General features: G+C 42.2%; 2 protein-coding genes across 2 annotated transcripts; one reads left to right on the top strand and one right to left on the bottom strand.

Annotated features, from left to right (window-relative positions):
- Nucleotides 1-728: 728 nt before the first annotated feature.
- LOC149473163 (small ribosomal subunit protein mS34-like) lies at nt 729-9,385 on the bottom strand (the record flags this gene model as incomplete). Its single annotated transcript, XM_089681746.1, has 3 exons — nt 729-1,021; nt 5,712-5,754; nt 9,287-9,385. Coding segments are annotated over 3 exons (435 nt in total), but the record flags the coding sequence as incomplete, so codon positions are not given.
- Nucleotides 9,385-27,343, top strand: LOC149473164 (structure-specific endonuclease subunit EME2-like). The gene is made up of 8 exons (XM_089681747.1): nt 9,385-9,391; nt 9,730-9,866; nt 15,381-15,472; nt 19,027-19,131; nt 21,209-21,311; nt 23,073-23,188; nt 24,796-24,985; nt 27,113-27,343. Exons 1-8 carry the CDS (start codon nt 9,385-9,387, stop codon nt 27,341-27,343), a joined length of 981 nt encoding a protein of 326 aa, XP_089537873.1.

Consider the following 27,343-nt stretch of genomic DNA (forward strand, 5'->3'; position numbering starts at 1 on the left):
ACAAGTTGAGCATCACTTTCCATCCAGCATCCAGGCTCTAAGAGGTTGTTCTTGAAGAATGGAAAAATGTAGATGTTGCAATGTTGCCAACTTGTTCATTCCAAGCTTAGAAGACTTGGTGCTGTCCTTACAAATCATGGAGGTCATACAAAATACTAGATATAGTAGTTTTTGTTGTGGGGTGTATTCATTTTTGCATCAACTAATTGGAGTAAAACTGAAGATTTTGTAATCTACGTTATACTATTAACCTTACTTTCATGTAATGAGCAAAACAAATGTTACATAAAACTCAGTTTTGCCAACATTTTGGAAATTGTTCTTGTGTTGAGATGTTGAATAAAATCTTACTTTTCAAAAGGGGTGTACTCATTTATGCTGAGCACTGCATATATGGAATGCCTTTAAATTCTCAGTAGCACATAATGGTGTGATTTTATATAAAGTTTTATTACAGTTTTATTACAGCCCAGTAAACATCAAATAGGAAAGTCCAACAGTTACTTATGGTGTCATTGAGTAAAAATGACAATTTTCAATTACGGAAGGTGTTGTGTAGTCTTTACTCAGTATGGTCTATAACTGAAAACAACCCTCAACAAAGAGCAGAGCCCACAACCCCAATTACCATGGCACTTTGTTGCCATTTTGGTTTGAAGGTCACGCTGCTGACAATAAACTGTACATGAATCCATGTTTCTAGGAAGTAGCAGAAGTCCATGGCCTTATCACACTGGTGTCCCTGTTTTGGCTCTCCTCACTTTAAGCTCCTTTTGGAGCTCATGATCAGATTCCCGTAATCTCCCAATGTCCAGCATGGGCTCTGTTAAAGGCTTTCCTTCTTTCTGCAACTGAGCCAGAGCAATAGCCCTCAGTAGTGGTGGGTATGGCACATAGCGGACAGGTTCTGGCTCCGGCAGAGGGATAAATTGCTTGAAGTTCTCTTCTTCATGCCGTGGTATAAGACGCCAGTCATGGTACATGACTTTGCTGATCTCCTGCTCTTCAGGCACGGTTTTACCTGGGTGAATGAAGAAGATGACCATCAATATAAGATCATCAAGTCACTCTACCTAAGATAGGCTCTGCTTATGATCCTGGATGAGAAATACGCTATATGGCCAAAGCTACAAGGACCCCACTCCAAATAATTGAGTGAATGTGTTTTAGTGAAGGGTACTGTTCATTCTACAATTCTCTAGCATACAAAGACATTTAGATTTGGATGTCAAGCCTACTACACACGGGCCAAATGTCGAGCGGTATTTTGGCATCTTCCAATTTTTATTGGATATTTGGCCCGATGTGGTAGCCGGTCTGTCAGAAGCCAGACGTTCGGTCGGCTTCTGTCAAAGAGGCATGATTGAAGAAGGTCTGCTGATCAGCTCCTGATCAGTGCTCTCAGCCAATGGCTGACAGTGTTGACCGAAGTGTTCTGATGGGGGGCATCCCTGTCAGAACCCAATAGCACAGCAGGGGAGCTCGCTGTACCAATATCGGATCATTAGTATACTATGACATACAAAGCCATCCACAACACTGCCCCAATTTACATATCTGATCTTATCTCTATCACCCAAACCGTACTCTTTGCTCCTCGCAAGACCTCCTACTCTCTAGCTCCCTTATCTCCTCCTCCCATGCTCATCTCCAAGACTTCTCCAAGGCATCACCCATTCTCTGGAACTCCCTACCCAAATCTATCAGACTATCACCTACTCTACTTACCTTTAGGCGATCATTAAAATCTCTCTCTTCAGGGAAGCCTATCCCGCCCTCTGCTAATACTGGAATCCTCTATGCTTCCAACCACTCCATCCCCCACAGTTTTACCTATTGTACCACTCACCCCTCCCTCCTAGATTGTAAGCTCCAAGGATCAGGGCCCTCAATTCCCTCTTGTATTGAACTGTATTGTTACTGTATTGTCTCCCACTATAATGTAAAGCGCTGAGCAAACCATTGGCGCTATAAAAATCCTATATAACAATAATAATTAGTACAGTGGCTCCTCCTGAGCTGTCCGTTTTTTTTCTCATTCAGTGTGTACCAGGCTTTAGTGCAAATAAAAAAAGTATCATGGACAATACTCGATTGTTCCTAAAGACATTCAGACAATTACAATCTGGTGGCAATTGTTCAATACGAATACCCTTAATTAACCTGAGATGTCCAACAAACTCATATGGGTTTGATGGTCAATAAATGTCCGCAAATCGTTAACCATATAGTGTACTTCACTCTCTTTCTTAACTACCTGCCGACCACAGATAGCCGAATGACGGCTTCACTGTGGCCGGCCAGTTCTGAGTGGACGTCATATGACGTCCCCCCAGAACGCGCTCTCCTGCGCGCCCCAGGGGGCGCGCACCCGGCGATCTCCGTGATCGCTGTGTCCTACAGACACAGCTGATCACGTGATGTGGTAAAAGGCCAATCACAGCGCCTTTTACCACCTGATCAGCGGTGTCCAATGACACGCTGATCAGAGGGAAATGCAAGTGCCGGTTCTCGGCTGCACTTTCCTCACGCTGTCAGATCGTGAGGAAAGTACTGCCAAGAACCTGCAGTTGTCAGAGCGGGGATCGGCACCGATCATCAGGGCACTGATGATCAGTGCCCTGATGATCGGTGCCCAGCAGTGCCACCCGCAAGTTCCGCCCACCTGTGCCCAGCAGTGCGCCCACTAGCTCCGCCCACCTGTGCCCAGCAGATCACCCACCTGTGCCCAGCAGTGCATCCACCTGTGCCACTCTGCAGTGCCACCTACCTGTGCCCAGAAGTGCCACCTACATGTGCCCAACAGTGCCACCCACCTGTGCCCACCCACCTGTGCCCACCAGTGCCACCCACCTGTGCCCACCCACCAGTGCTGCCCACCAGTGCCACCCACCAGTGCAGCCCAGCAGTGCTGCCAGTCAGTGCCACCAGTCAGTGCCCAGGGGTTGTGCCAGTCAGTGCTGCCAGTCAGTGCCCAGCAGTGATGCCAGTCAGTGCCGTCTATCAGTACCCATCATCAGTGTCACCTATCAGTGCCACCTATCAGTGCTGCATATTAGTGCCGCCTATCCGTGACACCTCATTAGTGCTGTCTATCAGTGCCGCCTATCCGTGCCACCTCATTAGTACTGCCTATCAGTGCCCTTTAGTGCTGCCTATCAGTGCCCATCAGGGCCGCCTATCAGTGCCCATCAGTGCTGCCTCATTAACGCACATCAGTGAAGGAGAAAAAAATGCCTGTTTGAAAAATGTTATAATAGAAACAAAGAAACTTTTTTTTTTTTCAAATTTTTTGCACTTTTTTATTTATAGCGCAAAAAGTAAAGCGCCCAGTGGCGATTAAATACCACCAAAAGAAAGCTCTATTTGTGAGAAAAAAATTATCAAAATTTCATATGGGTTCAATGTTGCATGACCGTGCAATTGTCAATCAAAGTGCGGCAGCGCTGAAAGCTGAAAATTGGCCTGGTAAATAAGGGGGTATAAGTGCCTGGTAGGCAAGTGGTTAAACAGCTTAGTTCATCAATTACTTTTCTACACTGTTTACCAAACTATTCACTGCAAACTCTACAAAGAATTAAAAGGAAACAATAGGGGTTATCTACTTAAACTGGAGGGTGCAAAAGCTGGTGCAGCTCTGCATAGAAACCAATCAGCTTCCAGGTTTTGTCAAAGCTTAATTGAACAAGCTGAAGTTAGAAGCTGATTGGCTACCATGCACAGCTGCACCAGATCCTGAACGCTCCAGTTTTAGTAAATCTATTCCTATGTATATGTGTAAGAATTTATACTAGAATTTGGAAAATTAATATAATGAGTTAGTTTGGCCAATTATTTTTTTTTTTCACATTTCATAACCCCTCATTTGCTGTGGCTTCAGTTTGTGTTGCTTGCCTATGAGTAAAAGGTCGGATGTTGCAATCAAATTTTATGGCATACTCCCTTTCAGATGCTATCATTTGAAGGCTGCACTGGGTTCTAAGCAGTCCTGCCAGAAAGACTTGCTTTTTTTTTTTTTCTTCAATAAAGTCATCTGCAGACAACAGGATCTATGAAAACAGAATTATATAACAAAATGCATCCACAAGATTCCTCTACGTTGATATGTTCCCTCAAGACTAGCTGGACGGGATCATCAGAGAGCATGTACACACGGTTTTAAGCAAACTCCCACACCCCTTCCTTTATAGAAAACAGTATTTTAGATGTCATCCAGACATTTTTACCACCAACCTTAATTATTAAACTAATTGTAAAGGATTGCTTTTTATTTTTTTTTAACCACTTCCTGTCCAGCTGTTGTATATAAACGGCCAGACGGTGGCAGTACAGGGTCGGGTAAACATTTATAAACAGCCTCCCCGCCCCCTGCTTGTGCGCACTCCCTGGGAGCACTGTGATCTAGTGCCCGCTGTGTCCTCCGGACACAGTGGAACACCGATCGTCGTATGGGACCTCTGTGCAAGGTACCGATCATGTAATCACTGATTGGCCAATCAGTGATCACATGCAGAGTATTAAGCAAGATGTTACTTCTGACATCATTGCTTACTACGTGTGAAATCTGTGAATGATCACAGAGGTCACATGGTACAAAGCTATTCACAACAGCCTTGTACCATGTGACAAGCTGTGACCAATCACAGCTCACACAGTAGTTCTCAATGGCTACAAGAATGCAGCCAGAGAGAAGGAGCAATGATTGCTTTTATAGCCTTTATGGGTGTAAAAGCAATCAGTGTAAAAAAAAAAAAAAAAATCTTCATCACCCCCCACAAGTAGTAGTGTCACCATGGTGACACTGTACTGCTAGGGCGACAGTATGTTAACATAATAATAATAAAAATAATAAAAAAATAAAATAAAAATGTACAAACAAATGTTTAAAAATTATAATTTTGGTTATAAACTAATTTGGGTTATTTATTTATTTTTTTTACTAAAAAGATAAACGGAATAAATTTTGGCCAAGATTTACGATGAAATATTATTTGCAAACTTTTGTAAGAAAAACACTTTTTTTCAAAATTTTGGGACTTTTTCATTTACATAGCAAAAAAAAATCTCAGTGGTGAATAAATACCACCAAAATAAAGCTTTATCTGTTTAAAAAAAATGCTAAAAAATTCATATGGGTACAGTGATGCATGACCGCGCAATTGTCATTCAAAGTGTGATAGCACTGAAAGCTGAAAATTGGCCTGGACAGGAAGGGGGTAAAAGTGTCCGGACTTGAAGTGGTTAAATAACAAACATGTTATACTTAACTGCTGTGTGCAATGGTTTTGCACAGAGCAGCCCCAATTCTCCTCTCCGTGAGTTCCCCTGCTGGCACTCCTGGCTCTTTGCCCCCACCGAGTGCCCTCATAGCAAGCATGCTTGCTTCCGAGCTGGCTCTGTGTGTCCATAGACGCACAGAGCGCGGCTCCTCCCTGGCTCTGATTGACAGCAGTGGGAACCAATGAGGAGGGAGAGAGCCAAGAGAACGGCTGCTCCTGTGCACACTGCTGGATTGAGATTGGGCTCAGGTGAGTACAAGGGGAAGCTACATGCAGAAGGTTTTTTTTTACCTTAATACACATTAACTTTCCCTTAATAATTTCGTTGAACTAAAATATTAACATGGATTTCTATTAAACTTTTTACAGTATGTTTTTGGTCTGTTGCTTTTTTTTTAAATTTGTAATGACATTTAATGTACCAGGACCTACCGCGATATGTTAAATAACCCCAGGCTTGCCCATGGTCCATGTTCTGGAAGACACAAACACAAGTTAAAATATGTAAATTAAGATTAAAGAATGAGCACACTGTTAACAAAACCTAGCTAGTTTCATATATTATTTAGGAAAATCAAGCAAGTTGGCAAACATAACCTTTCAAATTTATCCATCCTCCTTCGGTCACCTTAGGTCTTCAGAGTTCTTCAGTGGTATTCTAGAATCCTGCAGCTATCTTCACTGGAGTACATCAAAGAAAACACCCCTTAAACCTCTTTATGTGTGCGTGCTCTTAGCTGACAGTCTTTCAATAACAACTCTAAATTATAATCTGTCCCTATCATAAGTATACACTGGAGGTTTAACTAAAGTTCTGCAAGATGTAGCTGGTACATCTATCATGAAATCAACAGCTCTCAGTTTGTGCTATCTAAACATACACTATATTGCCAAAAGTATTGGGACACCTGCCTTTACACACACATGAACTTTAATAGCATCTCAGTCTTAGTCCGTAGGGTTCAATATTGAGTTGGCCCCGCCCTTTGCAGCTATAACAGCTTCAACTCTTCTGGGAAGGCCGTCCACAAGGTTTAGGAGGATGTCTATGGGAAGGTTTGATCATTCTTCCAGAAGCACATTTGTCAGGTCAGGCACGAATGTTGGATGAGAAGGCCTGGCTCACAGTCTCCGCTCTAGTTCATCCCAAAGGTGTTCTATGGGGTTGAGGTCAGGACTCTGTGCAGGCCAGTCAAGTTCCTCCACCCCAAACTCAATCATCCATGTCTTTATGGACCTTCTTTTGTGCACTGGTGCACAATCATGTTGGAACAAGAAGGGAACATACCCAAACTGTTCCCACAAAGTTGGGAGCATGAAATTGTCCAAAATATCTTGGTATGCTGATGCCTTAAGAGTTCCCTTCACTGGAACTAAGGAGCCAAGCCCAACCCCTGAAAAACAACCCCACACCGTAATCCCCCCTCCACCAAACTTTACACTTGGCACAATGCAGTCAGGCAAGTACCGTTTTACTGGCAACCGCCAAACCCAGACACATCCACTGGATTACCAGACAGAGAAACATCTCCACTGCTCTAGAGTCCAGTGGTGGCATGCTTTACACTACTGCATTCAATGCTTTGGATTGTACTTGGTGATGTAATGCCCGGATGCAGCTGCTTGGCCATGGAAACCCATTCCATGAAGCTCTCTACACACTGTTGTTGTGCTAATCTAAAGGCCACACAAAGTATGGAGGCCTTTAGCTACTTACTCTGCAGACAGTTGGCGACATCTGTACACTGTGCGATTCAGCATTCGCTGACCCCACTCTGTCATTTTACGTGGCCTACCACTTTGTGGCTGAGTTGCTGTTCTTCCCAGTTTGTTATAATACCACTAACAGTTGACCATGGAATATTTAGTAGTAAGGAAATGTCACGGATGGACTTACTGCACAGGTGGCAACCTATCACAGGACCACACTTCAATACACTGAGCTCCTGAGAGTGACCCATTCTTTCACAAATGTTTGTAGAAGGAGTCTGCATGCCTAGGTGATGATTTTATACACCTGTGGCCATGAAAATGATTGGAACCCCTGAATCCAATGATTTAGAGGGGTGTCCCAATACTTTTGGCAATATAGTGTATATACTGGAGCAGGGTGGATAAAAATCAATGATTTTTTAAAAAAAAATCTGATTTGTTTTTATTTAAATCTGATTTTTTTTATTTAAAATCGGATTTTTTTGAATAAAATGCTTTTTGAGAAAAATATATTACCATCCAAAGGTTATTCCATCATGAAATAAAGATTAGTTTTTTAATTATGTAGAATAAGGCTGTATATGTTTAATTTTTTTTGGTAAATAAATTCCATGACTACATTCACAATGTCATGCTCTTCCAGAGGTTTTTGTAAGATTATTGGGCAGTTTCTCTGCCTACAAGATATTATCACAGATGCTTGGTTTACTTTTGCAGTTCTCAAAACTGAATTTTACTCAGCGGAGATCACATGCCTCTTCTTCACAGCAAAAATGTTATAACATGAACAGAGTTAAGAAAAAGACCTTAATCCTAACTTCTACAAACCTATGAATACAGAATCAACCCCTTCACTGCTAAGTTTCAAGAAGTTCAGTGAATAGAATAGAAACAATATTTTTCTGATTGTTTGGAGTGGAATAGATCTGCACAAGAAGAAAGTGAAACTAAGTGTGAGGAGGAAGGGGCTGACAGTCTAAGTTTCTTAAAATATATATATTTTGTTTAGCCAAATTAGTTACCAAACATGGATGTTTGTTTAAGGAAATCACATATGCTGGAATGTTATTGTTTCAGTTGAATAAATCTATTTAAATTGTTATTATTAAGGTAATGATTATTTTTCTCCTTCCTAAGTACAACAGAAAAGTTGTCCAAATATGAATGATTAACCTATTAAACTGGGGATAAAAAAACTAATATGAAAAGTTGTTATTCTAAAAATCTTCATCTACTTGCATATTAAAGATATACCAGCAAGAATCAGTCTTTATGTAGAAAACTAGGATTTAAATCAAGCCTTACTGACTAGTGATTTAAATTGTGATTTAACTCAGTTTGATTTAAATCAAATCCACCCTGTACTGGAGTATTTGTTACATCTGAACCTATGTCACCATACAATAAATAATTTACTATAAGAATAGTGATATGTAGAACTGTAGGGAAAATTATGGCAATAGATCTAGGAAGGTTCTATGTATTATTAAAAGAGCAACCTCAATGACCCTTTACCATCCCTGTGTTCTATTTTTGTTCCCCTCCTATCTTGTTAGCAGGGTTACCTTCAAAATACATACTTACACATCCAGCTGATATAGTGTTGTCCTGGGTCAAACCACCGATCCACTGCAGCATTCCAGGTCTTGCTCCACCATCTCATTTACTTACAACATCAGGGGGGAACTATCTATTTTGGGTTCTTGTAGCTGGCCTCATGATGGCATGCATGTTTCACTTCATCAGGGGGCTGGCTGCAAGAACCAGAGCCTCAGCAAGCCCCCTGATGACGTGGCATTGTAAAGTACCCCAAGGCCTCCCTCCCTTGATGCACCAGGAGGGAAAAAAAAATGAAATGAGGTTCCCATGGCATCACCACAGCCCCATATTACACATGACCCCACCTTGGCTTCTAGCCCACAAAAATGAACACAACATGCAGAAGACGTAAGAGGCAGGCAAGCAAGTGTGCTGTCTTGTCTACCATGTCCATGTGTGCAGTATCCTTAAGGGCTGATTCACACTAGAATGCTGCGCGGGTTTCGTGCACCGCATTCTGAATGCGCTGCCCTTGCGACCTGCAGTGGGTGTCAGTGCAATATTACTGACACAGTAAACACAGTGCATTGGCCCACACCACATTGCATGGTACAAAAGTATGAAGTGTGAATCAGTCCTTAGAGTCTGATGAGCTTAAATACCATGGTGTGTATTCTGGCTAAGATTGTCAGCGCCACTTTCTACCCTCTCAATTTTGCAGGACGGCGGTCATGATCTTCTGAACTCTCCCTCACCTCAGCTCTGTAATCCACTTTGACCTTAGTAATATTCCAGTAGCAAGGCTCATCGAATTGCTCCAGCCAGGACTTCTTGGTCACCTCTATGTTCTTACATGCAGGGTTTACAAACAAATGGGGCACATTGAGAACTGGCTATATATATATATATATATATATATATATATATATATATATATATATATATATAGTCTTTTGGCGCAAGCTACCATTTCAGATTAGTGTTTGGCAGCTTTTTTGGAGGACCAGAAGAGGGTATCTGCAAGGTTAGGCCTTGTGTTCTTACATGTAGAGTTTACAAGCAAATTTGACTCATTGAGAGTTGGCACTATATAAATTGTCTTTTGGTGCTTGCTAACATTACAGATCAACTTTTTGCATCATTGCAAATCACACATATATGTCTACATTGCGTTGTTGATTGATCTCTTATTGCGCAGGTCTTCTCCAAGATGCAGGGTCAGAAGGTATGCTGGAAGCTCTGAGTTCAGCTGGGTATACTTACTCCTTAGAGCCACACTCTGTGCCATGGAGCATTACCTGGAGAAGAGAGATGCCTGCTGACTGGACATGTGTAGTAAGTTGTGATTGGAACAGACAACACGTTTTTGTATTAGAGCCGCTTATATTTAAAGTGGAAGGATCAGTCAACTCCAAACTGATATTTTAGTTCTTTGTAGGTGCTGCTGAGATAAAATGCCTGTTAGTTCTTTATATCTCCTGGGGATTCTCTTATTGAGATCTTTGTTGAGCATCACAGGTTTTCACAACTGATGTGGCCATTATGAGATGTCCCATTCTCTCTATTGGGTTTTCATATTTATTCTAGACTGCGGAAAACATAGCCAGAGCAAAGGTGGCCAGGAACAGTCATGGATTATAGCAGGAAGATCTCCCTGTAAGAGCAATCAAGATCTAAGAAAGAAACCTGGGGCAGTCTCAGTCTGCCAGACGTCACCTGCAATAAAATATCCATCTGAGAGGGTTAGTCCTATTTGAGGAAATCTGTACTATTATTATCATGCAGGATTTATATAGCGCCAGCAGTTTGCACAAAGGATGACAGTACAGTTACAATACAAATTAATACAGGAGGGATCAGAGGGCCCTGCTCAGTAGAGCTTACAATCTAAGAGGGAGGGTCAATTGATACAAAAAGTAATAACTGCGGGGGATGGGCTGATAGAGAAAAATACATGTACCGTTGCTAGGAGGGGGCAGGATAAGCCTCTCTTAAGAGATGAGGTTTTTAGGGATTGTCTAAAAGTGGACAGGGTAGGAGATAGTCGGACACATTGGGGAAGGGAGTTTCAGAGGATGGGAGTACCTTTGGAAAAGTACTGAAGGCAAGAATAAGAGGAGGTAACAAAGGAGCTGGAGAGCAGGACGTCTTGGGAGGAAGGAAAAGAACTGGAAGACTGGAATTTTGAGACTAGGTTAGTGATGTAGCTGGGGGCTGAGTTGTGGATGGCTTTAGAAGTTGTTGTAAGTACCTTGAATTTAATTAGTTGAGTAAGCGGAAGCCAGTGGAGGTATTGTCAGAGAGGGGTGGAGGACACTGAATGGAAGCCAGTAGAGGGATTGTCAGAGAGGGGTGGAGGACACTGAATGGAAGCCAGTGGAGGGATTGGCAGAGAGGGGTGGAGGACACTGAATGGAAGCCAGTGGAGGGATTGGCAGAGAGGGGTGGAGGACACTGAATGGGGGCCAGTGGAGGGATTGGCAGAGAGCGGTGGAGGACACTGAATGGAAGTCAGTGGAGGGATTGGCAGAGAGGGGTGGAGGACACTGAATGGAAGCCAGTGGAGGGATTGGCAGAGAGGGGTGGAGAACACTGAATGGAAGCCAGTGGAGGGATTGGCAGAGAGGGATGGAGAACACTGAATGGATGCCAGTGGAGGGATTGGCAGAGAGGGGTGGAGGACACTGAATGGAAGCCAGTGGAGGGATTGGCAGAGAGGGGTGGAGGACACTGAATGGAAGCCAGTGGAGGGATTGGCAGAGAGGGGTGGAGGACACTGAATGGAGGCCAGTAGAGGGATTGGCAGAGAGGGGTGGAGGACACTGAATGGAGGCCAGTGGAGGGATTGGCAGAGAGGGGTGGAGGACACTGAATGGAAGCCAGTGGAGGGATTGGCAGAGAGGGGTGGAGGACACTGAATGGAGGCCAGTAGAGGGATTGGCAGAGAGGGGTGGAGGACACTGAATGGAGGCCAGTGGAGGGATTGGCAGAGAGGGGTGGCAGACACTGAACAATTGGTAAGAGCAAATAGGAGCTGTCAGTACTAAAGTCTCTTTTGGAAATTCTAGCTGCTGGACTATTATGCTAACCCAAAGGCTTTCAGTACTTTGAGTCAATAACTCAGATTAGATGAGCCGTTCTGATTTTTCTCTGGGTTCATTAGCTAAATTCTTGCCCTAGGTTGGAAGTAGAGATGAGCGAATCGAACCAGGCGAAGTGGAATTCGTTTCGAATTTCAGGAAAAATTCGATTCGTGCCGAATCCGAATATTAGCCAACTTCGGATGCACAAATCGAATTTTTCCCGATCAGCCGGCAAAAAGTGTCCCTGCAGAGAGCTCCACTATTTCTGACAGTTCTCTGACAGTTCCTTCACATTTACAGCGGTTGAAACATTGTATCTATTTGTTTCCATTTAGGATACAGATGTTTTTATTCGGAAACAGATACAATGTTTCAACCGCTGTAAATGTGAAGGAACTGTCAGAGAACTGTCAGAAATAGCGGAGCTCTCTGCAGATACACTTTTTGCTGTACTGGAATACTTCTTCTTTTCATTCTTCTTTTCATTCTTCTCATTCTTCTTTTCATTCTTCTTTTCATTCTTCTTCTCATTCTTCTTTTCATTCTTCTTCTTTTCATTCTTCTTTTCATTCTTCTCATTCTTCTTTTCATTCTTCTTTTCATTCTTCTTCTTCTTCTTCTTTTCATTCTTCTTCTTTTCATTCTTCTTCTTCTTCTTTTCATTCTTCTCATTCTTCTTTTCATTCTTCTTTTCATTCTTCTTCTTCTTCTTTTCATTCTTCTTCTTCTTCTTTTCATTCTTCTTCTTCTTCTTCTTTTCATTCTTGTTCTTCTTCTTTTCATTCTTCTTCTTCTTCTTTTCATTCTTCTTTTCATTCTTCTTCTTCTTCTTTTCATTCTTCTTCTTCTTCTTTTCATTCTTCTTTTCATTCTTCTTCTTCTTCTTTTCATTCTTCTTCTTCTTCTTTTCATTCTTCTTTTCATTCTTCTTCTTCTTCTTTTCATTCTTCTCATTCTTCTTTTCATTCTTCTTTTCATTCTTCTTCTTCTTCTTTTCATTCTTCTTCTTTTCATTCTTCTTCTTCTTCGTTGTGCCCTGTGACTGCCCAAATGAGTGAAGTGTGCGGTGATTCTAAGATCGACGGCACTCATCTGCATGTCATACTGACTGACAGTATTATTTCTCTTCCCCAGCAGACTCCAAGGGCATTTAAATTAAAGGTACAGTGTTCTGCACTAATATAAAGGCTCTCTGAAGCCTAGAAACCCTTTTAATAAGTTAAATTCGCAGCGAATAAATTCGCATTGAATCAAATTTCTCCCGCAAATTCGGCGAATCAGCCGAATTGAATTTTTGAATAATTCGCTCATCTCTAGTTGGAAGCTCTGAATTTATTGATGCCAAAAATAGCCAAACAACAAACATTTTCAGGGGAAGGTCAGTAATGAAGGCATCCAGGCTGTGTCAGTACTGGTTTCCTTTATGTTATTATGTTAAAAAGAGAATAATACATTCTAATAATTCATATTTTATGAGAAAAGGTTTCCATTGTATTCTTTTTATGGCACCACCTTTGTGCACAAACAGCAAGCCACTGCACACAATGTAATTCTCACACACTGTTTTCTGTAATTCCTTTTACCTATATGCAGAATACATTTTTTAAACCTGAATGCCAAATGCTAAGCATGTATATAATGTCATCATGTAATCTGGTAAGTATTCAGTAAACTATAATCAATGTATCATAAAACTAGCATACAGTGTTAAAGTGGAATTTCACACAAAAGAGGGAGTTCTTTTTTTTTGCCGCCAACTCACCCCCCAACATGTTTGGTCATACGTTGTTACGTTACGGTCATACTGGGGGGGGGGGGGGTCGAGCGGGTATCTAGTTTTGACAGGTATCTGCTCCCACTTCCACTTGGATCGCTTAGGCAATCCGAGTGAAACTTCGCCCAGGCGATCCAAGAGAAACTTCACCCCCACCCCCCTCTTAACCCGCAACATTTTGGGACACATCACAAGTCCCAGAAAGCTGCAAGACTATTCACAAAGTGCAGCTCAACTTGTGCATGCGCAGTAGGTAGCTGGCTGTGAAGCTGTTAGGGCTCACTGCGCACTTCAATTAATAAACATGCTTGCACCGGGCTGCCAAAGACCAGTGAGTAACCAGCCCAGGTGAGGGCGGCACTTGATCCATGGATATCTAAATATCCTTATAATGAAAGTCAGTAGCTACAGTATTTGTAGCTGCTGACTTTTAATTTTTTGGGGGGACTTTGAAAATCCTCTGACTTGATATCAGCCTGCACAGGGGGCACTAAGACTGAGAGAGGTATTCTGAGCTTATCATGGCTAACACTGGGAGCAGCCTCCAAGGGTGGGAATCAGAGGGATGAGATCATCAGTATTGGGCAGGGTGGATAAAAATCAATGCTTTTTTTAAAAAATCTGATTTTTTTATTTAAATCGGATTTTTTTTTAATAAAATGCTTTTTGAGGAAAATATATTACCATCCAAAGGTTATTCCATCATGAAATAAAGATTAGTTTTTTAATTATGTAGAATAAGGCTGTATATGTTTAATTTTTTGGGTAAATAAATTCCATGAATCCATTCACAATGTCATGCTCTTCCAGAGGTTTTTGTAAGATTATTGGGCAGTTTCTCTGCCTACAAGATATTATCACAGATGCTTGGTTTACTTTTGCAGTTCTCAAAACTGAATTTGACTCAGCGGAGATCACATGCCTCTTCTTCACAGCAAAAATGTTTTAACATGAACAGAGTTAAGAAAAAGACCTTCATCCTAACTTCTACAAACCTATGAATACAGAATCAACCCCTTCACTGCTAAGTTTCAAGAAGTTCAGTGAATAGAATAGAAACAATATTTTTCTGATTGTTTGGAGTGGAATAGATCTGCACAAGAAAAAAGTGAAACTAAGTGTGAGGAGGAAGGGGCTGACAGTCTAAGTTTCTTAAAATATATATATTTTGTTTAGCCAAATTAGTAAATAAACATGGATGTTTGTTTAAGCAAATAACATATGCTGGAATGTTATTGTTTCAGTTGAATAAATCTATTTAAATTGTTATTATTAAGGTAATGATTATTTTTCTCCTTCCTAAGTACAACAGAAAAGTTGTCCAAATATGAATGATTAACCTATTAAACTGGGGATAAAAAAACTAATATGAAAAGTTGTTATTCTAAAAATCTTCATCTACTTGCATATTAAAGTTATACCAGCAAGAATTAGTCTTTATGTAGAAAACTCTGATTTAAATCAAGCCTTACTGACTAGTGATTTAAATCGTAATTTAAATCAGTTTGATTTAAATCAAATCCACTCTGGTATTGGGGGATTAAGTAAGAAAATTGTTACTCTACCGGGACCAAAGAAGAGAATTTTTACCAAAACAACAGCAAAATTATACAACAAGAACACAAACAGTAACACTAGCACTGTAATAATAATATGTTATGAGGCAAAAAGAAGTATGTGTGTGTGTGTGTGGGGGGGGGGGGATAAGGAGTGCACATAAGACCTACTACAAATATTTACTCAGAATGGTGATATAATGCCAGCTATTGAGAGCTGCTATCTTGGGGTGTCCTCTCTTCCTCTTAGATTTGGTTCACACCTGCAGATGCAACCAAATGCAGGTGCATTTCCATGTGTGGCATGAATGGCAGCCTGTTCATTTCCATGGACTGCTCTACACACGAGAAACACAGAAATTAAGTTCCGAACTCTTTTCATTCAGCTAACACAAAAATATTTCTGGATTTTCCAATCGCTGTTTTTATATTCCAGGATGGTCTGGATCTATGTAAAGGGAAAGAAGAGCAAATGCTGATTCTGGTGGAGCCTAGAGAATTTCTCAAGAGTGTCTTCTATTACATTCAGGTAAAATTTGGAAAGGTGAAGAACATGCAGATTTATATATATTCTGTATCTGCCACCCCTCTCTGCCAATCCCTCCACTGGCTTCCCATTGCCCAACGGATAAAATTCAAAACATTAACAATAACATATAAAGCCATTTATAACTCTGCCCCAAATTACATCACCAATCTTGTCTCCAAATATCATCCAAACCGTACTCTCCGCTCCTTGCACGACCTTCTACTCTCTAGCTCCCTTGTCTCCTCCTCCCATGCTCATCTCCAGGACTTCTCCAGAGCTTCCCCCATGCTCTGGAACTCTCTACCCCAATTTATCAGAATATCGCCTACTCTGCTCACTTTTAGGTGATCTCTGAAAACCTATCTCTTCAGGAAAGCCTATCCTGCCCTCAGCTAATAATGGAATCTTCTACTCCTCCTACCAGTCCATCCCCCACAGTTACTAACTTTTGAACCACTAGCCCCTCCCTCTTAGATTGTAAGCTCCAAGGAGCAAGGCCCTCCTATCCCTCTTGTATTGTTGCTGTATTGTCTCCCGTTATATTGTAAAACGCTGAGCAAACTGTTGGCGCTATATAAATCCTGTATAATAATATACTAATAATAATATAGGGACCCATGGGGCATATAGCTCAATATCCATGTGCCATATGTACAATAATTGCATTTGCTGAGGTCAATTATAATAGATGTAAAAAAAGGTTTACAGTATGTGTCCTAGATTTTTTATTTTTTTGTGCTTAAAGTGTTACTAAACCCACAACAGTAAAATCAGTCTGTATATGCAGTAAATCATGCTTGTTATACTCACTGTGGAACCTAAGGGGTTAATCCTCTGCACTGTGTAAAAATTATGTTTGATCCAGACTTCTCTGATCCTCCCCTTCTACTGCTGTCCCCAATCCATCTGCTGATAGAACAGAGCCTTGGAGACAAGCTGCACATGCACAGTTTGGTGTGTATTGCTAGAGACCTCTTTTTATTTTCTTGGGAGAGTGCATATATCCAGCACAGGGTCAATAAGCACTGTCCAGACAGAGGTTTAGGGGTCATGCAGCCTCATAAGTCAGTCGGGAGAATGAAAACTCCTCCTACCATCTTTATCCAGTACTCTGCTGGACATTGATAGAAGTCTCAAGACTGCTCTACCCGCTGATAAAATAAAAGGTACTTAGCAGTTTATATTTACTAAAATAATTATATTTCCATGTTCTATGTACTGTGGGAGGCCAGATATAGTTAATGCAGGGTCCAGGGTTTAGTAACACTTTAAAGTGGAGTTCTACTCACTTGTCAAAAAATAACTCATTAGCTAAAAAAACTGCTGACTTTTAAAAAACAGCCATTTACCTGTCCCTCGGTCCTGTGGTGTGTCTCCCGCAGCCCGTTTCACCGGCCGTCCTGGATTCCAGGAGGCCAGCAGGCCGTCATGTATTCCAGGAGGCCGGCATCTTCAGTGTGGGCACCCAGCTGTGATAGCTTGCGGCTTCACAGCCGGGTACCCACTGCACATGCGCGAGTAGTGCTGCACTTCCTGAATGGTCCTGTAGTCTTCTGGGACCTGTCACGTGTCCCAAAAGACTACAGAGAGGGAGGGAGGACAACTTCTGTTTCCAATCGCCTAGGCAATCAGACCGGAAATGGGAGCAGGTACCTGTCAAATTTGGGCACCCAAAGGTGCCAGTCCTTAATGGGGAGCGGGGGAGCAGTCCTTAAAGCGGAACTTCACCTTTTGGGAGGAGCTCCGCCTTAAGGCTCAGTTTACATCTGTGCGTTTAACTGCGTTTTTATCAAGTTCCTGTGAGTTATGTGTGGATCAGTTTATTAATTTCAGTGGGCTTCCCTACATGTAGGAATCATGGTAAAGAAGCCCCTGACCCCTGTTAAAAATTATGCCGCATCAAAACGTACCCTGCATTTCAGTATGTGTGAAAACAGACGCATGGGAGTGCCATTAGGAGTTGATAAATACTACTACTACTAATAATAATAATTAATTAATTCAGAAATATTGGCACTGCCACGTGTCTGCCAAAGGACAGCCCTTTTGTTACCATTTAGTAACTTATATAAAGAGAAGTACAGACTCCTGTAGTGTTGGCTCTGAAGAAGAGGTTGTGTCCTCGAAACGCGTTAGCCAGTTGGTCATCCAGGGTTCCATCGTATGGACTCAGATGTTGTTTGGATCATACACCTTGTTCAGTTTGACATACCTGTGTTATTATGTCCATTGTGAGTATGATACCTATTTTTGTTTCTTTAATACATTATTTTAAACGATAATGCACTAGGTCGGTGCGCCCTTTTTCTGTTTCTCCATTTGTATCCAGTGTATTCGGACCACCCCGGTCTGTTGAGGGCAGCAAGCAGTGCATATTCCAGAAAATTCCAGAACATTCTTATTAGGTCTACTGAGTCCTTTCCTAGCGCAGGAGTAAAGTGTTTGTTGTACAGGATGTTTTGCGTCAGGAAAGCGCACAATTTTGTTCACAGCCAACAGTAGTGTGAATCTTACCTTAGAGAGACTTGAAGTAGTAAAATGTTGCTAAATGTCTATGTATATTTCAGTTGTTTTCATTTTGGGAGATTATACGTGGAAGTAGTTTAATTACAAAGGAATATGTAAGAAAAGGCATGTACTGTAGATGGATATAGAAAAGATATGAAGTATACAGATAGAACAAAGGGGAAAACAAGGGAGTGATGCGAACTGAACCCACATTTTCTTCCACTCAGGCTTTAGATCACCTGAGCAGCCATTTTTTTTAATAACAACAAAAAGGTACTTTTTTTACTCAAAAGAATGTCATGGTAAAATGTTCCCATATTGATTCATGTGCTTTCTAATTTGTAATGATAGATCCGCTTTCATTGGTATTAAAAGCATGGCATGATCGGGGTGGAGGTTGTGTTTAATCCTTTCACTGGCACTGACGTAAGGGCAGAACTGCTTGCAGTAGGCCATGTCAGTAATCCTTTTTGCAGTTGCATTCCCTTAAGCCAAGGGTCTCCAAACTTCCTAAACAAAGAGCCATTACTGTGCTTCAGACTTTTGGGGAGCCGGATTGTGGCCCTTGGGAGTAGAAAGGTCCTAACATGAGTGGGAAAACGCAATGCCCCATTTTTGGTGTCAGTGGGAGGAATTGTGCTCCATCATTGGTGTCAATTGTTGATGTCATTAAAGGGAGTTGTGTCCCTTCATTGGGATCAGTGATGGGGGGAGGTATGGTTGGTATCAGTGGAAGAAATAGTGCCCTAAGGGCTGGAAAAAACAAGCAAAGGCCTGCATCTGGCCCCCGGGACACAGTTTGGAGACCACTGCCTTAGTCTATAAGCTAATAGCCACTACGCTGATCATGAACTTATGGCAGAGTGGTACCTGAGACTCTCCTAATTCATGAAGGGCCACAATCAGCAGCTGCCGATCATAACCAGTGAAAACATTGCCAAAGTGGTCTGGGTATGTGAGGTGAAAAAATGGACATCGGGCCCAGCAGTGAAAAAGTTAATAACAGCCTTGTAAGATCTAAAGTAGCTGATCCCTCTCCATTCCTGGCTCCTGAAAACGCCATGACTCCGACCTCTGTGTTTGGAATAGATAGGAAGTGTTCTGGAAAGAAGATCACCTTGGCTGTTTTGGGGCTACATGATTATAGAAGGTAAGTTGGATTACAGACTGCAACTTTCATTAAAGAGGACCTTTCACTTTTGAAATAATACCATTAGTCTGATTCAAGTTAAACATTTTTATTTACATTTTTTTGTCCAAAAAACTTTCTGTTCAAAGCTACAGTGTTCAATAGTCAGTCTGATTTTAAGATGCAAGTCTGGTTTACAGATTGAAATTTAAAGCAGAACTCCATGTAAAATTTTACTTTCCCATGCAGTGGGGCTGTGCGTTGCATGGGAAAACTGCTCGTTTTGTCCAGGGGTTTAGTGGAAAAGCTATATATATCCCGTCCTCCGATCCTCCGGAAAACCACGCTCCCCCAAGTCCAGCGGTGGACTGTTCCTGCCATCCTCAGGCTCTGAGACGGTCTGTTGGCATGATGACGTCAGGAACAGTCCATTGACAAGACCGCTAGTATGCGGGGGGGGGGGGGAAGCGGCAAGGACCAGTGTTGCGCTCTGAGGATCATCTGATTCGGTAAGTATATTTTCACTCTTATGACCCCTAGACAAAAACGAGCAGATGGCCCGTGCAGTATGGGCACAGCACCACTGAATGGTTCAAAAAACATTTTGCCCCGATTTCTGCTTAAAGGTTAAGTGTTGAAGGTGAGGTTGCACACACATTAATAAAATCAAAAATGTGCATTTATTAAAAGAGAAGTATGGGCTATACAAAGAGAAAATCTTCTACTCACCTAGGTTGATGCAGCATCAATCTGATGCTGCATCTGTCCCCCACCGGCTATCCACTGAGAATTAAGTGATCAGACACTGCTGATCGCTCAGTTCTCCCCTCCACTCTGAGAAGGGAGCAGTGATTGTCAGTGACTGGCTCTCTGCTCTGCCCCTCCAGCACTCACTGGAGTGATAGGCGGGGGTGGGAGTGGCTGGCTCAGGATATCAGTGGATTGCTGAGAAGCTGAGTCAGTTGCCGGTCCAGGATTCTGGGTGGATTCCAACCATGTGGTTAGGATCTTTCGGAGCCTGGACTGGCTCTGTGAGGTCAGAAAATGGATCACAGGAGTGCAGAACAAGCTGCACACCTATGATCCATAGGAGACGATTGGCAATGCTTCTCTTTTAAATATATGCATTCAGTCCTGCAGAGCATTGCAAGTGTAATCAGTGCATAGTGGGTGTAGTTCACAGGCACCTGCATTATTTACCCCAAGTCCTCAGTTTTTTGCTAAAAACCGTGCACTAACAACACCAGACTTCTGGTTCCAAAAGCTAACGTAACAAAGAGGTGGGTTCTCTTTTTATAGTAAGTAAAGTGCAGCACTATAAATAAGTAAATAAATTATAATAATGTCCGTATAAATGAATATTCTTATGGTGACAATCCGTGTGTAGAGTACCCACTATGGCGGTACTTCAGTGCTTGTGCTTTTAAAAGTGGGGTAAGAATACGCACTCACCAGATGCGTAAAGAAATTACGCATATAGATCAATGATCGGAGGTCCCCTTTAATGAAGTGGAGTCATTGATTTCCTAGAGCTCACCCCTGAATCAAGATCTACCTTATTACACAGAGGAGGGAGTTCCTGCTACACAGGTTGCTACAACCACTCATCCCTTAAAGGGGACCTCTGGTTTACTGGATCCATATACCACCCAGAAGTGCCTGACATACCACCCATACAGAGGGAGGATATCTCTATACATGGCTTAATCCGCTTCCTTAAAGGGGACCTCTGATGATTGATTTAAATGCGTAATTTCTTTACACATCTGGTGAGTGCGTATTCTTACCCCACTTTTAAAAACACAAGCACTGAAGTACCGCCATAGTGGACACTCTACACACGGATTGTCACCATAAGAATATTCATTTATACGGACATTATTATCATTTATTTAATTATTTATAGCGCTGCACTTTACTTACTGTTTTGACTGAAGTTTTATTTGGTTACCTTTAGTGCATAGCTGCTGACGTTGAAAGCACTCACTTTTTTATTTATTTATTTGGGGTTCTCTTTTTATGCTTGAAGACGGAAAACACTGAGATGGTATAAGTGAACTGACTGAGCTTTAATAGTAAATGTTTTTTTGACCACCAGATGTCAAAGACTGTCGCGTAAGATGGAGAGACACTCTCTAGAGCCAAGCCTTTGCTATGATGAACAGCCAGAAAGCCAAGTGACCAGGCGACATATAGATGAGGTTGGTAGCTAATCTACATTTAAATACCAGTCCTCGGTTAAAGACTTCTCCATACATCATCTTTAGTATCATCTTCTAGGATTAGTTTTGGAAACTAAATTTTGAATACAATTTTTTGTTTTAAGCAAGAGCCTAAAATGAATTTTGTTTTGCTACATAGTTCTTTTACTTTGCTGCATTGTGTCCTAAAGGGGGGGGGGGGACTATGTGGCCCAGTGAGCTTATGCAATACATTTTTGTCTTAAAGTGGAACTAAAGGCACACGTACTTACCTTAGTTCTAGTTCCAACAATCTGACACCCATAAAGTCCCTGCTCGGCGCTGTTCTCTTCTCCCTGGGTTCTTTTGGACCCTGGTTTTTGTTTGTTTTGATTGGCTGATGTGGGATGACATCACTCCCATACATGTGCAGGAGTGCAGTCATCCGGGCACGCTGGGAGTTTGCCAGTTTGTGCAGTTCAGTGTACATTCTACAGAGGACTGCAAATAGGCAGGAAAGTGTAACATTGCATTTTTTTTCTGCAATAAAAAGACTGCCTGTTCACAAATGTTTCTATTTTACATTTAGTTCCACTTTAAGTTTACATGTTCCAGACACCTCAGGTCCCATGCACACTAGACATTTAGCAACGAAGCATGAGATCCCAGCATCTTGATGCGGGCGGAAGGCAAAGGTTGCACCATCCAGCCTCACTGTCGGCAACTTGTAAAACTCTATGAGAGGCTGAAAGCTGCTGCGGCTGGACAGGCCTGGATGTTGCACTGAGTGTTCCTAATGTTTGTGGCAGTATCAGGGGTGGACTGACAACTCATGGGGCCCCCGGGCAATAGGGGATTATGGGGCCCCTGTGTCCTTGTCCAAACTCAAAAAAGCCTATGAAAAAGGTACCAGGGGCATCTCATGGGGCCCCCTACTGACCCCGGGCCCTCAGGCAGTGCCCGAGTTTCCAAATGGTCAGTCCGCCCCTGGGCAGTATGTGGCCAAGGATGAATGCTGGGAGTGCACACTGCATGTATTCTGGGTATTCGTTCCTGGGAACATAGTGCCCTAAATGTTAGTACCACTCTGCGCACCATCCAGTCCCATCCATCCGCAGCAGCTTTCAGCCTCTCATAGATTTTTTCAGACTGTCAGCAGTGGGGCTGGATGGTGAACTTTTCATTTGCACCAAAATGCCAGGATTTCAGGCACGGGGGGCTAAACACCCAGTGAGCAATGAGGCTTTTATGTTGAAGCCATAATATATTTTTCAAACTAGCTTCTGGGGAGAATTTACTAAAGATTTGTCACTTTATTTAACCTTCCTGTGTAATTTACAGTAGAAACTGAGTTATTGTCAAAACTTTTTGCAAACTGACTGCCAAGTGGCAAGATCAGCCCTCTTTCTGATCAGTTTCAGAGCTGTAATAAGAATCTCAGACCTTCTCTGCATCAGTGGCCCCGGCTTAGGTGTTTTTTTTTCTTTTGTTTTTTTTTTTACTTTTTGTAGTCATGAATGTAAAATTATTTTGTAAGAAAAGGAGCGACCTTTGCATCTCTTTACAAGATCCTTTTAGATTGGGGCAGCACCTAAATATGGGCGTAACATGGTGCAAAAAGATGGAGTTGCCCTTTAACTCTGATTTTTCTCTAGTTTATTATCACTGTTAGGCATGCTGTCAAATCTAAATTTTAATGTGAAAGCATTATGTATATTCTAATAAAGTTTTCTCTGTGATGTCACCTTCTTTGATAACTGTTATCCTCCTCTGTGGAGGTAGGCACTTATCTTTCTACAGCTGTACCATGAGACCGAAGTCTTATTCTTGGATACATGGAGAGAACTGGGGCAACATGTGTGTGCTGTGACCAAGAGTATAGCTCAGCGCCCGTTCCGGTGAGTTCACAAAAAAGTGACTGGACAATGTAAATTCCTTGTGAGTGAAAGGTTATACAAGTGACATGAGCAGCCTTATAATCATTGCCCTGCTTTAATGGATTATTTAGATTTCTGTTTTTCAGCAAATCAGCATTTTCAGGTGGTATAAAGGAAAAAGAATTTACATTTAAAATGAATTGTCTATTTTGAATCCACTGAATGCCTACTAAATTATTTCCGTTTTAGGTGTACGCCAATAACCAAACTGCAACATCTTGAAATAACATACACTTAGAGCAGAGCTAAACCCTCTTGCCCTTTACAGCCAAGGAAGCTATTTTCTTAGCCTCTGTTTAATCATTTGACCTCTCGAAGGTTTTACCCCCTTCATGACCAGGGAATTTTTTTTATATTCACCACTGTGCTACTTTAACTGGCAATTGCTCAGTCATACAACACTGTACCCAAGTGAAATTTGAGTCTTCTTTTGGTGTTATTTTTTATTATATAAACAAAAAAAAACCCCAAAAAAGTTTGGGGAAATAAAACACAATATTTTCTACTTTCTGTTACAAAAAATAAAGAAATGTAAAAAATCTAATTTCTTCATAAATTTAGGCCAAAATGCTGCTACATGTCTTTGGTAAAGGAAAAATCCCACTAAGTGTATAATAATTGGTTTGTTTGAAAGTTATAGCATCTAAAAACTATGGTGTATATATACTGGAATTTACGCAGCTTTAACGCTGTGCTGGTGATCAGTGACTTACAGTTGGACTGTGATAGTGTGGTGGGCAATCTAGTGCTAACAGACCGTCACTGGGAGGTAAATTAAATGACACTGACATCACTAATACAGTGATCAGATATAATACTTTACACTGTCCCTGTACTAATTACACTGGCTTGGAAAGGGTTCACATCAAGGGGCAGTCAAGGGGTTAACTGTGTGCCTAACAAGTGTTGTATGTGTAATATGTGCTGCTTTTACTAAGGCCCCTTTCAGACGGGGTGGACCAGTCAGCGGATCAACTGTCTTCTATGAGCGGTCGAATGGAAAACAACCGCCTGTGTGTTTCCATCCAACTGCCATCCCATCCGATCCGGTGGACAGAAGGGGAATGGATCCCCATCCATCTCTTTTCGACGGATCAAATCGGATTGGATGTCGTTGGGTGTAAACAGACACATGTCCATTTACACCCGCCGCTCCATAGAGGAGAATAGAGGTTTCAATGGGTCCACCTGAAAAACGGGCAGATGGACCCGATCAGAACGTCTATGTGAAAGGGGCCCAAGAGATCTGGCTGTTTTTTTTCCCTGCTTTTCAGGGAGAAGAAACAGACAGATCGCTGTTCTGTGTACAGAGTCCTGTGTGTTTGTAAACACAGGGCTGTGTGCTGTGAATGGATACAGCCAATCAGCAGGTGTCAGCCATAAATCATTGGATGAAACCTGCTGACAAAATTGCACAGTGTCCAGTCTCAGTGGGGGTCGGCAGTGGGCACACGCATGCATGCCCCAAATTTTTCTTTTCTTTGCAGCAAACATTGAGGTCAGATGACCTATAAGTGATGGTGCAGCAAGGTGGACCGTGGTAAACAACGTTCTCTCTCTGTCTGCAGGTTGCACTGGGAGGCTCAGAGCTACTCCTTCTGCACCTCAGCAGGCACCTGGCGAGGGTGGGGACCCAAAGGATCGCTCACTGGCTTACCATTGGCCTGGAAGAGACAGATTCAGCAGTTTAATAGAGTCAGTCCAGCAATGGCTGCAACTATAACAGAGGCCTATCCTTCTCCACAACTCCTTATGCAGGTCAGTGTCTTTGTGTAATGTGTTTTCTGCCCAGGATCCACATGCAATGGGGGAGATTTACTAAAGCTGGTGCAGCTGTGCATAGTAACCAATCAGTTTCAATCTTCAGCTTGTTCAGTTATCCTTTGACAATAAAACCTAGAAGCTGATTGGCTACCATGCACAACTGCACCAGATTCTGTGTGCACCAGTTTTAGCAAATCTCCCCCACTATTTTTCACACTAAAGGGAAAGCTTGAGCATCTGCAGATATTAGACAGAGGAGTGTATAGCCATAGGGATCATTGGTCACTCCTATCAAAACAATGGACCATCTTCTAAGGCAGGGTCTCCAAACTTTCCAAACAAAGGGCCAGTTTAACCTCTTGACACATGCAAATGTGCGGCCTCCCGGTGTCTGGGCCTAGACGCTGAGCGGCCGCACATTTGCGTTCTATTAAAAAAACATATGTGCTGAGAGCACACGCCTGCGCACTCCCAGCACACATGTCCAGTACTCATGGAAAGGTCCCAATCTCCTCTTTCGATCGCGACCTTTCCCGATCATGTGACAGTGTGTCACGGCGGTCACATGACGCTAAACCCTGCCCCGCCTCCCGACTTCTGAAACCCTTAAAGGGCCAGGAGGCGCCGGTGCCAAGGGGTAATGTCCTTTAGACTTTCTGGGGGCTGGATTAGGAGTAAAAAAAGTCCCTGATGTTAGTGGGGAAAAGTCATTGACGCCATCTTTGGTGTCATTGGGAGGAAATTTGCCTCATCATTGGTATCAGTGAGATAAATTCTGTCCCATCTTTGGTGTCATTGGGAGGAATTGTGCCTCATCGTTGGTGTCATTGAGATGAATTGTACCCCATCATTAATGTCATATGGCCCTATTGTTAGTGTCATTGGGAGAAATTGTGTCCCATCCTTGGTGTCATTGGCAGGAATAGTGCCCCATCATTGGTGTCAGTGAGGGTAATTATGCCCCATTGTTGGTATCATTGGATGAAATAGTTCCCCAAGGGCCAGATAAAAGCAAGTAAAGGGCCGCATCTGGTCCCCGGGCCACAGTTTGGAGACCACTGTTCTAAGGCATGCCGTAGAAAAGCACATATCTGAAATTGACTGGAAGTAAGACATTTACTTAGCTACATCAAGCTGATGTACAGTATATATAAAAATAGACCTTGTTTTTTAATTGCTTGTATAAGATGGTTTTGAAATTTTACAATCTTTCCCAAAGCCCCTCTCATCTACTATTCCCCACTGACAGGTAAGCTCAGTGGCCAATAGGGAGGCACAGGAGCCAGGAGAGGGGGAGGGGGTGTCAACCCTCACCATTACTCTTTTAAGGCAATATTTGCATATTCGAGCACCCCAGAATATGGGGATCTCTGGTGGATCTGGAAGGTATTAAAAGGAAAGTGCTTCAAGTATTTCTTAGACTTTACCATACTAGTCTGGAAGGTATTAAAAGGTAAGTGCTTCAAGTATTTCTTAGACTTTACCATACTAGTCTGGAAGGTATTAAAAGGTAAGTGCTTCAAGTATTTCTTAGACTTTACCATATTAGTCTGGAAGGTATTAAAAGGTAAGTGCTTCAAGTATTTCTTAGACTTTACCTTACTAGTTTAATAGAAACATACATTGATGCTGTTCTGTAATCATTATTACATCATATTAATGTATTTTTTTCAGTGTCAGCAGTGTAAGCACCATGTTTGGCTTGGTATCAGCCTGCATTCCCCTGTACAGCAGAGCTCAGAAAGGAGGAAGCACAATCAGCCAGGTGTTGCTGCAGTGCAAAAGGAGCATGCTGATAAAAGAGCAGTGATGAAGGGATGAGCGCAGTGTGCTGCTTCTCCTTTCATTGCCCTGACACAGGGTGGGGTGGAAAATAGATCTGTAAGTAAAAATGAATCCACAGCAGAGACAAATCAAGTCCCCTCCCCTTCCAGGCAGGGATGTGCTGTGAGGCAGAGCTGTGTAAATGGTAAGACCGGATGGACAGAAACACAAATCCTTTAGCAGGTAAATAAGCTCACATGTACGCATTTCATCTGTTCCGTATTAATTCTAGTAGTCGGTGTATAAAGCTGATGTTATTCAAAGAAAGTAAATTCTGTATCTTTTCTCTCTATCCAGGCATACGTGGCATGTAATACTGATAAAGAGAGACTATCTCTCCTCAGTAACCTGAGGGTACCACGTGCTGGAGGTGCCACAGACGATATGGAGTATCCAGATGAAGATGTCACACAGTCTAATGACCAAGACCAGACAAGAGAGAGGCGCATTGGTCCTGATTTGTCACGACGCATCTGGCTGTTCATGACCTCAACCAATCCAGAACTGGTATTGGACTTAAATTCCTAG

Source organism: Staurois parvus, unplaced genomic scaffold (genome assembly GCF_062004578.1).
Source record: "Staurois parvus isolate SC_StPar_1 unplaced genomic scaffold, SC_StPar_1.0 ptg000018l, whole genome shotgun sequence".
NCBI classification, from domain to species: Eukaryota; Metazoa; Chordata; class Amphibia; order Anura; family Ranidae; genus Staurois; species Staurois parvus.

Coding starts and splice junctions, on each gene's coding strand:
- LOC149473164 (XM_089681747.1), top strand. Junction 23,189..24,795: donor ATAGCTCAGCGCCCGTTCCG/GTGAGTTCACAA, acceptor CTCTGTCTGCAG/GTTGCACTGGGAGGCTCAGA. Junction 24,986..27,112: donor CTCCACAACTCCTTATGCAG/GTCAGTGTCTTT, acceptor CTCTCTATCCAG/GCATACGTGGCATGTAATAC.